This window comes from Cyprinodon variegatus, unplaced genomic scaffold (assembly GCF_000732505.1).
Source record: "Cyprinodon variegatus isolate N-32 unplaced genomic scaffold, C_variegatus-1.0 Scaffold379, whole genome shotgun sequence".
NCBI lineage: Eukaryota > Metazoa > Chordata > Actinopteri > Cyprinodontiformes > Cyprinodontidae > Cyprinodon > Cyprinodon variegatus.
Window position 1 is genome coordinate 236,431 of NW_015150832.1, and position 11,881 is coordinate 248,311.

Below are 11,881 nucleotides of genomic sequence, written 5' to 3' on the forward strand. Positions count from 1 at the left end.
CCATTCAAAGTCTAGGTCCTAATCCAACCGAGAATCTGTGGCTAACTTGAAAATATATTTGTTAACTTTTTTACTTCACAATTGTGTGGTGCTCTATCCTGGTCTATTACACGACATTCAGATAAATTGCATTTCAAAAGAGTAATCCTTTGAAATTGATCAGATCAGTGTGAAAAAAAAGAAGCAAATTTAACTAAATCCCAAAGAAAAAAAAAAAAAGAAATTAAACCAAGAAAGAAAAGACTATTTAACCAAACTGGACTTTAGAATATACTGTTCTTCAAACTTGCAGTAATAGCTTGCACAATTTACCTGTCCCTCAAGGTCGAACGCCAGGCAGGCGATGCCATGTGTATGCACATCTTTTAGGATGGACACAGTCTGCACAGTGTAGGAGTCCCACACACAGATGTAAGGCTCTTTGCCAACTTGTCCTGTGGCGACCAGCACACGCTCCGGATGTAGAGCTAAACTGTAACGAAGCACAAAGAAGGGAGAACAAGTGAGCTTTTCCCATTTGCGTGCTTGCTTGCTCGCTTGCATGCACGTGTGCCGGAGGCAGACGAGGGATTCACCCTGCCAGCAGAAACCACTGATTTGAGATGAGCACATTAAGTCCGCACTGGGTCTGAAAGTGGAATCACAGGGGCAGCTTGATGAGGTGACATGGTTCAATTAACCCGGTCACGCTCAGATGCACACACAGCAAGGCTTACTTAAGGACAAAAGCAGCACTGGCAAACCTGCAAGATCCGTTCTTATTTTGTTTGGTTGTTTATTGTCAGTATCTTGAACCATGATTTAGGCCTTTCTATTTCTGTCACCCATCTGGGTTTTCCTCACTTCACCTGGTCTACCGTATGTTTGTAACAGTTACATAATCCTTCACTCTCATTCACTCAAACTTCCCCCCCACCTACCAGCTTTCCCATTCTACTGCTGGGAAACAGGTGACTGTATTTAATTGTTACTCGTATCCCCTCCACTCATTTTCCAAGAATTCTTAAACCATGAATTCCCAATTTTTTTTTTGCTAAAATTTTGACCTGGCTTAACAAACATAAACACCTATTTTTTACCACTTCTCTTTGTTTTTTCTTCACATTTTCAGTGTGAATCTTTGTTTTCTATTAGGTGGCTCCCCATTTTGCAAATCCTAGGGATGCTGTTACTTTTTTATCAAAGCTGGGGTGGTTTAGATGTGACTTTTAATTTCTCCACTTATTTCAAACCTCTGTCCAACCTGGCACATTCCTCATTTTACTTTTTATGCCTTACATAATCAGAGTGCAAAAGAAGCTAAAAATAGCTGTCAGAGGAAAAGGAAAAAAAAATCATTGAAGCATTTTCGAGATGCAGATAGACACAAAAGAGAAAAATCCTTGACACAAGCAGGTTCTGCACTGAAAACACATCTAATCTGAAAAACTCAACAGTATCCACCGGTAACGCTTATTTTAAATAAAAATCCCCCCTAATTAGTTAATCCCAGTGCATTTAAATGTGCACAGAATAACAATGTTACTGCATGTTAAACAAGAAGCCTTAGTGACAGCTACAAGATCGCTGTTTCGCTTACATTTCTCCATCTGAAGGGCTTGCTAAATGCCATCACTAATGACTTAGCCTGCAGCGCGTTACCACGGCACTTCTGTTTGATATAAGCAATGGCTGCTTGGCTGCCTTCCATCTGCCAAATGCTCTAGCATGAAAGTAGCTAAGGCAAATGCTGCAGCAATTAAATGAACTGTTTTGATGTAAATTCAGGGCCAATAAACAGCCTAGGGAGGTCGATTTTCAAGGTGAAAAAAGCACATATGCGTCACAAAAGTTGAAGGACACATAAAACTTTTACTTTAACAGAGCAAAATTAAAGTAAGCACCAATCTCTTGACTTAAAAGATGCATAATTCATAAATAACAACTGTTCAGGATGAATTCTCATGTTTAGGGTACAGTATTTGAGATTAATTCAAAAAAACAGTGGGGACATTTTCAGCATAATTAATGACTGTTTCCGAATATGTTTTAAAATCCAAATTTAAACAAATATGTATAATTAAACTAATGATAACATGGACAGTATATAAAGATTACTTTTGCTTTTCCCGCATCATATAAAAGATACCAGTTGTTTTCCTCATAATTGTGATGAAGACATCAAAAACCACTAACAGCTTTACTTAATCTTTAAAACATGATGAGATTCTCATGGCCCAGATTTGTCACTTAAAGTATGTTAACCCACAACAGGTTTAATATTAATCTAAGCTCTTGATGCTGCATATAAGGGAATATGTTTCTTTAAAAATAATTCAAGAATTTTAGAAACAAGAAATGGCATTAAAAGTTTGGTTTTAATGCAAATAAATAGATACAAAACCAAGCATGTTGAAGAAAACACAAAATCCCTTTTGTTTAAAACAACAAGCTTCCAGTCAGAGATTTGACCAACCTTCTTATAAGAAACAGTAGACTAATTGTTGGTATTAATCAAAAAACCTTTATGTTGGTCTCTCTTTATCCATTTACAAACTAGTTTGTTAGGGATAGTTTTTGATTAGTTTTAACACCCAATTCTGTGTCAGTAGTTAGACCCAGCTGTTATATTAGATTAAAGTAAATGATCAGAAAATTCAGGAATGGCATTCTGTTACCACTGATAAAAAGGAGCCACATTTAAAAAATCAGCAGCTTAAATGACAGCTATGGAGAAAATGAAGATATTTAGGCTTTCAAACCTTTCAAACCTACTACTACTATACCTACTATATTACTGTGAAGGATGGTGATGATGGCATCATGTTAAGGAACTGTACTTAAACAGTGAATTAAGCAGTAAGCAGTGTTGTATAGTAACAGAGTAAAAATACTTCACTACTGTACTGTATATTTTGGAGTACTTTATACTTTCCAGGAGTATACATTTTTTTGAGAACTTTTACTTCACTACAATTACAAACTTAATTGCATACTTTTACTTTGATACATTTTCAATGTTTGGTTTAGTTACTAAATAAAAAAAAAAACGAACGAGAGAAACGCAAGTGTTTTGACCCCACCTACTGACTACAAAGTCAGGTCTTGCCTGGGCTTTTTCATCAACACCAATAGGATACGCCTGTTTCGCAAAGCCAGTCTAAATTTATCCTACACTTGGTAGTGTATATTATTTTAAGTTAATTTAACTTTCAAAGTTTACCAAAATATAAAAAAAATGTAATTCAAACTGCACTTACTTTTTACTTATACTTTTCGCTACATTACTTGAGTACATCTATTTTTACAGTAATTCTTATACTTAAGTACAAGCAATTTCAGATACTTTAAGACTTTTACTCAAGTAACATTTTACTCAGTGACTTGGACTTTACCAAAGTCATATTTTGGAGAGGTACTTATACTTTTACTTGACTCCAAGATTTCAGTACTTTATACAACACTGGCAATAAGGATGAAGCAGTATCACTATCTTCAAATTCTTTATCTTCCCCTCTCATAAACAGCCTTTCTTCAGGTTAGATTGGAAAAAGAGAAGAGCATGTTGATGGCTCCAACAAAAAACAGATTCTTATTTAGCTTTCCAAACTGATCTTGACACTGAGCATTTGAATAGATAAAGAAAGGATATATATAGTTTATGGTAATTGAATTGAACGTATTTTTTGAACGCTTTTTTACTCAAAGTTATCACTAAAAGTGCTTTTCACAAGAGCTGCATTCACCAAATCGTACTTACAAATGTAACTTTGGGCGAAGTTTGCTGCCCAACAGCTCCTCCATTGAGCTGCAGTTGCTTGCATTATTGAATTTCCTTGAACCCATGTCTATTGAAATATGAGGGCGATGTTTTATAGCCACATCTGAGGCAGGAGATGATTCAGTTTATATAAGGTTTACTGTTTCCAATAGAAAAAGATCCAACCAGAATAATACCCAGGACTTTGTCGATTACTACAAAAAAAAACAGGCTTTTCTACTACCTACCAAGGGCTATTAGACAAAAAACATTGTAAATATTTGAGTTCATATGTAGAAATGTTAACCCTTTGGATAAGAGATAATTTACCGTAGATTTTTATTGTCTAATATATTGTGTAGTTATACATATACTTATTTAATTTGTAATTATCATAAAACATTAATGATGTTGAAATAAAGTTTGGCATTCCTTCAAACTGTCAAGGGGAAGCTGTGAGAAACATTCAAGCACCAATTCTTTTTCATAAACTCTACTAAAAGCTGGGCTGAATGGTACCTCAGTATAAAGGATCCTAACAAGAAAGGACAGATGTGCTCTTCAGGGACCAAGCTCCTATCTGGTGTCTAATCTTAAACTATTCCATGAGCTTAGACTTCCTGGTTTTCAACAAGCCAGATCTTATTCTGCCTCATCAAAGATAGATCTACATTCTACAGCTTAAACCAATGATTAAATATGGGTCAGGTGCTCATCTCAAATTTGAATTTCTCATGTTAATGTTGGTAAAAAAAAAAAAAAAAGGTGCCTCCAAAACACACAGAAACATTCAAGAAGGTAATAAAAATGTAACTTTATTGTTCTCGCATTGGAAAAATGTATCTCTGCATTTAACCCATCCCATTGGGGAGCAGTGGGTTGCCATCGTGGGGCACCCGGGGAGCAGTGTGGGGTTAAGAGACCCAGAGTGGCAGTCTGTGGGAGTGGGGCTCGAACTTAGAACCTCAGGGTTCCAAGCTCTGTGCCCTAGACACTAGGCCGTCACTCCTCTGTTGGTTTAAAACTTTCAAAATATAATATTCTACTGGCTTTTCTTGTACCTCTCTATACAGTACATATAAAGCTATTTTACCTTTTCTTTGGTCTTCAATTTTGATTGCATTTATTGTTGACTCCTTTGGCGCAGAGTGCGTCTGTCTAGAGTCGACACGTGGGCTCCTTATTGTTCTTCCTGTTCTTCCTTTTTCTGTATTACAGCATAGTTTAACCTGGTTTCAATTATCCTTAATGGATTTATGAAGCATTTTCCCTTTTCAAACATATACTTTGTTTTTCATCTATCCTGTTTTCATACGTTTTATAAATTACTGATTTTCTTCTCAATCTCCTGCCTCTTGGGATATGAATAGAAAACTTTGATCCTAACACCTACCAAACCTCTCAGGACTGCCACATCATTTGTATAAGATGTACTGAGTCTAGAAAAAGTATTCACACCCACTCATACCTTTTAGGAAGTTTCTCATATCATAACCAAAAAACTTTAAAAGAATTTTATTGTGAAGCTAATAATAATTTGTGAAACCATCTTTAAATACATTTACCTTTTTTACTGTATGTTCTAATATCTTTGGACATTAACAGATTGATATTAATGTCCATTCTTCTCTGCAAAATATCTCATGTTTGATCAGACTGGATGAAGACCATCTATGAATATCAAAGATTTCTAGTCTCTTTCCAAATTATCAATTTAAAAATTTTCCGCACCTTGAGCCTAACAATTTAAAGCAAGAGCATGTCTCATTCAGTTCTGGCTTTTGCTGCATGTTAGGTGCTCTTGTTCTGTTGGAAGGTGAATTTCCATCCCAGAAACTAGATTATTGGTGTCTATAAAAGTTATTCTTCTAGGAAAAACCTTGTATTTAGTTCAATCGATTCTCCCATTCACTCTGACAAGCTTCCCTATTCATGCTGAAGAAAAGCATCCCCATAGCAGGATTTTGTCTCCAATGTGAGCTGGGGTGTGGGACCCTAAGTAAAGGAGGCTGAATGGAAATTAGAACTGAAACAATCCAATCAATTGTGATTAATCAATTATTGAAATAATAGTTTACTAATTTAGTAATCGATTAATCGTTAAATTTATTGTAGAGACTCTAAAACATGCCTTTAGCTGACAGAACAACTCACAAGAACCTCTGGATTCCAAGCGCATTGCCCTAACCACTAGGCCGCCACCCCTTCACTCTCTCGCTTACTCATCAGATTCAGTTCCATTTTTATTTAACCAAATTTTTTAACCTGTACATTTTGTTCAGCACAAACCTGGAAATCTAAGAGATGTTNAAAAAAAGGTACCTCCAAAACACACAGAAACATTCAAGAAGGTAATAAAAATGTAACTTTATTGTTCTCACATTGGAAAAATTTATCTCTGCATTTAACCCATCCCATTGGGGATGCATCCCCATAGCAGGATTTTGTCTCCAATGTGAGCTGGGGTGTGGGACCCTAAGTAAAGGAGGCTGAATAGAAATTAGGGCTGAAACAATCCAATTAAACATGATTAATCAATTACTGAAATAATAGTTTAATAATTTAGTAATTGATTATTCGTTAAAATGATTGTAGAGACTCTAAAACATGCCTTTCGGTGACAGAACAACTCACTTACAGCAGCAATAATACCAAAATTATTTTAAAAAATATGTGAAAAGTTTGCATTTAAAATAAAAAATATTTTTAGTCAGTCAGTAATCTCTATCCAGAACTACTCAAGAGGAAAAGTTTTAGTTTTTACCTGGTTTAATTTAGTAAAAAAATCTTTTTTTTAAGGAACCTTAGGCTATCAGATTACTAATCGAAAAAAAAAAAAATATTCAACAGATTAATTGATTTGTACAATAATCATTAGTTGCAGCCCTAATAGAAATGCACTCTGTTTATGTGACACATTTCATCCAAGCAAAATATAGTGACCAACAACGCCTACGTTTTTTTCTTTTTCCAGCTTTTTATTGTTATTAGACTGTCACAAGTACAGGGCAACAAAATAAACTCTCTGCATTTAACTCCTCAGGATTCCAAGGACTTTGCCCTAACCGCTAGGCCGCCACTCCTCTATTGTCTGTTATTGTAACGGTAACGGTAACCTTGGCTAAAATTATAACACAAACTAATACTAGCATGTTAATGAACAAGAACCTCTGGATTCCAAGCGCATTGCCCTAACCACTAGGCCGCCACCCTTTCACTCTGTCGCTTACTCATCAGATTCAGTTCCATTTTTATTTAAACAAATTTTTAACCTGTACATTTTGTTCAGCACAAACCTGGAAATCTAAGAGATGTTTTATTCATGAATCCCTATAGTTGCTTTTAAAATTATCTCATCAGCTTTACTCAAAATTATCTAAAAAAGAGGAAAGAAGAGAAAATATTTAGGTAGGAAGAAGCTACTTATACTTGTGACCAAAACAGCTTCACACCAAACAGCCAGTATTTCTAACACATTAACACTGTGGGCCTGAAGCTATTAAACATTCTTCTGAAAGAGCATTTGTTCTTTTCACTGTTGTTTGAATCAAAAATTTGTACTGAACTCCATTTACTATTCTGAGCAAGTATCTTGTATTTAAATACCTACTTACACCAAATATGTTTACAAATCTTACAATAAAAATATTTTCATCTTTTTTTGTCTGACAATCTGTTAAGGAGGCTAGGGAGTTTCACAACAGAAAATAAATCAAGGCTGACATCTTAAAATGCTCCACTCACTAAACATTGAGCAAACAGAAACAGCTGAGATAACTCAGTGGTCTTAATTGTGTAATTTGTATATAAATCGGGTAATATGGATTTCTACTTGATCCTAGGATGAGTGTACGACTAGATGTGGACTATGTGTTCCTCCTTTTTCCCTTTTGTCAGCTGTTTTGTTCTCTCTCCTTATGCTTCAGTATCTCAGACACTATTCTATAAAATGGGTGTGCATCTGATTGGCCAAGTACAGTATATTACTGGCAGGCACAACGTAAGTGCACACTCTTTGTAATATGTTTGCCTAAATAATTACAATCTAAAAACCTTTTCCTAGTATTTATACGGTTTCTTGTGATACTATGACTACTATTAATTTTGGAGCTTTAGTCTTTTCATACTCCTTGCAATTTTTTATTTTAAATGAAGGTTATCCACACTAGTCACACTATATTTTGGGCAAAAACTTCTGGCAATGATCCAAAAAGCTACCTTAAAAGAGATTAAAATCATCTCTTCTTCTTTCAACAAGAATCTTTTCATCATTTCCTCCATAACCAGAGAAGGAGCATGGCTTATGAAGGCAGAGATTACTTCAGAAAGTAAAAATCCTATTTTCAGGGTTTAAATACAAATTTATGTTGGGATTTTCTGCTGTTGGTTTATGGATAATTCCACGATGGTCAAATGGACGGATGAACGGATAATAGGACAGGGAACAGACCTGTAAAATATTCTTATCCAACACTAAGACTGAAACTGAAAACTTGAAGCCTAAAATTAAAAGAATGACAGCATTAAAAAATGACCAGAATATATCATATCTGCAATGTCGATCTATCTGAATGGAAAGCATGTTTTCCATTTCTCTAACATCTCATCTGAGTAGTGGAGACATAATCATTGTAGTACTACTAAATCCAGCTGATAAAATGAATGGAAAACACGAACTCCTGACCTCTGCTGCGATGGGATCCAATGTCTGCTATATTATTAAGGCAGGTCTGCTGGCATTATTTCACTAAGTCCATATAATTATTAATATGTTTCAAGAGATCACGTTTATCCAAGGAAAAGGTCCTTTGTGGTAAATTAATATTCTGGCATCAATTGGATAGAAAAAAAAAAGAAACATCTGAAGAAAAACTTTTATATATCTGGACAAAAAACATCCAGATCTTTTTAAAATGTTGCAGGAATGTCTAGTTATTTGGAGACATATATCATTACTAAATGTGGATTAAAGAAATGTTTAAACCACTTACCGGTATTCTTATTCTATTTTTCCCAATAAAACAAAAAGTTCTTTTTTTCTTTTAGAATATTTTATATAATATAGTAGATCATCTAAAGTACAATTTAGCTGATGATCAAAAAGAAACTAATCCAGGTTTTTTAGAAATTATTATGAATAAAAATCATAAGTTTTTCATAATGTTGTTTAATGTTACAATCAGAAAGTCTTGCATGATTGTGATGTGGAAGGAAAACAATCCATAACTTTATAAATAAAATCTGAATTGTGTTGTTTGTATTCTTATTCATGTATAATTCAATTATTTGTAGAACTGCCATTCAGAGCAAATGCAAGTTTCCCATCTGGCTTTACACATAACTACCCATTATTCCCAAAATAGTTAGCAGGAGGTTTAGAATAGTTTTTCTCTGCAAGGAGATGAACCTCTTTCTCGGTATTATACAGTCTCTAACAGGTATTTGCCTCTGACCACTCTGTATTTAGATCAGTCCATCTTTCAATCAAGATTGATTAGCTTATCTTTCCCGCATGTTTCACCATGGTGCAAAACCACTGAGTTTTTACAGTTCTTATGTTACCCTCTCCAATGTGTTCAGCATTGCTTTTAGCAAATATTAAACTATTTGTTATGGCTCTCTTGCAACAGGGGCTCACATGTTGGGACTCATCAATAAACGCCTGACTTGTGGAGTGCACAGCGACTGGCCATTCTGCTAACAGATTCAAAATCAGGATATGTGGGTATCTCAGGCTGCTTCAGATTGACCATTGGCCTCTTAACTGTTTCTCTGATTAACATTCTCCCTGCTCATCCTTTCTATTTGGCTGGGTAGCCACATCTTCCTGGCTGTGCTGTTGTACAATATTCTTATGAAAACAAAATACCCCATAAGATGTTTACAGCTTGCGATATTATATATCCTAGTCCTGCATTAACCTTCTCTCCAACTTTCAACCCAAACTATGTCCTATGTCCATTGGCCCTTGTAATCCTGTTTGTTCACTAATGTTCTCTAACAAAACCTCTGAGGCCTTTACAGAGCAGCTGTATGCATACTAAGTATAAATTAAACACCAGTGGACACCATTGACAAACTGCTGCATTTAGATGGCAACTGGATGCACTGGAGGAATAAGGTCGTCAAATTTGTACCAGTAAAGTAATCTGAAAACCATTACAATTATGTGCTACATTCTGTTGGTATATTAGCCTAGATTAATTCCAAAGAAATCATCACAATTTCAAAAGTACCAGCAGACAAAGAGGAGTACTGTAAATGTTCAAATGATATGAAAGCTTTTCCAAGGAACTCTAACTCAGGGCTCTCCTTGCTGAACTTGACCAGGCACAGGGCAACTGGCGGTTACTGTCTCTCTATTGTGTGATTAATAATGAAGCATAAGCCCAGCTGACAACCGGCACATTTTATGAAGCTTGTCATCTCCAGGCCAACCACTGCACACACAAGTCATCATGTCATCATGAGGTCCTAAAGACAGTTCATTTATCAAGGCCAATGCAGAAAAAGTGTGTAAAATGACATTTTTGAAAACTAGTAATTGCATCATTTAAACAATAAAATAGTTTTCAATTTGGCCAAGTTTTTATACTCTTTTAAACAAATCCTATTCTATCAACATATACAGTACATACATATATTTATATATATATATATATATAGCTGGAAGTGTGGGCCTAGTGATTAGAGCTGTGCACTTGTGTTCTAAGAAGGTTGCAAGTATCCGGTTCGATCCCCACAGCCTCCCCTGTGGGTTGCTGAGTGAGACCCTTAACCCCACACTGCTCCCCACATGCAACACAATGGCAGCCCACTGCTCATCAAGGGGATGGGTTAATGTGGGATAACAAAAGGGATTTACATATACATAAATATATATATACATATAGTCATGAATATACATATACATATATATAGTTAGTTAACTATATATATATATATATATACCTATATATGTAATGTATACATCACGTAGCAGTATATATATATATGTATGTGTGTGTACATTTATGTATATATATATATATATATATATACATATATATATATATATATATATAAATTTATATATATTTATATGTACCTATATATAGGTACCTATATATGTAATATATTCATCATGTACCAGTACATAAGTAAGTTAAGTTACTTGTAAATTGGCAAATCATGCAAAGATACACACTACTGTTTTTGTCATTTTTTTGATGTATGTCTCTACCCCTAAAGGAATAAATTACTACTAGATCTTACATCTAATGAAATAAAGAAAATTGTTTTGGGTTTTTTTTTTTTTTTTATCAAAAATGAGTGATAATTACTTCACTACTGCATTTTATTCACAAGTCACTCATACATTTTGCGTTCAGGTTTCTGATATTTAGATTTTAATTACGGGATAACCAAGCAGCCAGCGCATTTGCCACATGGGGTGGGAGCAGCGTGATGTAGAGTGGATGATTCAAAGTGTCTGCCCCTAAAATTCCACCTCGCTTTACAATTTCTGGACATGCTGCTTCCATATCATCTTACACCGCACAAGGTGACGCCTGCCTCCACAATGTCAGCAGCAGACTGTCAGTGCACAGACTGCTGGGAGTCTGGTGCTGTCCGTGGTGCTGAAGTACAGAAAACAACATTTTTTTAGGCATGTCTTATTTTACTCTACCTGATTATGTCATCGTTGTGCCCCAAATAAAATTTCTGCTTGTGCTCTCGGGTGTTGTACACAACTCCTACACCCGCGACGAAATACACGATCTCCTTGGCGGCGGTGTAGTACAGGTTGTTGCGGCACTGATGTCCCCGGTATCCGTACACCCACTCCAGTCTCAGGTGGCAGTTGGGAGCAGTCCTGTCAGCCATCTCTTCCTCAGTGTGTGTCTCTCTGATGTTGTCGCGTAGGCTCTCTCATACAGGGTCATTCGCCAAAAAGGATTTATTTTTAAGCCCCCTTGTTACATTAGTTCCGCTGGATTTTAACCAGTCCAGCGGGTGTAGAAATTAGGCATTTTTTCAAGCTTTGCAAAAATTAAAAAAGTCTGCTTGGCTACTCGGATTAATGGTCTCTGAGAAACAATTTTCTACGTCGTTTTTGTTTTCCTTTGAGAGGTTCTCCTCGCACTTCTTTTGTCGCGGGCT

The 11,881-nt window shown here is 35.6% G+C and overlaps 1 protein-coding gene across 7 annotated transcripts in view; it reads right to left on the bottom strand.

Moving 5' to 3' along the window:
- The window catches only part of eml5 (echinoderm microtubule associated protein like 5), a 59,555-nt gene extending 47,674 nt beyond the window's left edge, over positions 1-11,881 (bottom strand). For 4 of the 7 annotated variants that reach the window (XM_015386887.1, XM_015386886.1, XM_015386884.1 and 1 more), the window contains exons 1-2: positions 11,409-11,880; positions 313-472 (exon numbers count right to left, since the gene is read on the bottom strand). In XM_015386887.1, coding sequence (XP_015242373.1) covers positions 313-472; positions 11,409-11,605 — 357 coding nt within the window. In that variant the 5' untranslated portion in view covers positions 11,606-11,880. Of the gene's footprint in view, positions 1-312; positions 473-11,408 lie in introns of all 7 variants that reach the window. The other 3 variants (XM_015386882.1, XM_015386885.1, XM_015386888.1) reach the window with 2 other exon arrangements.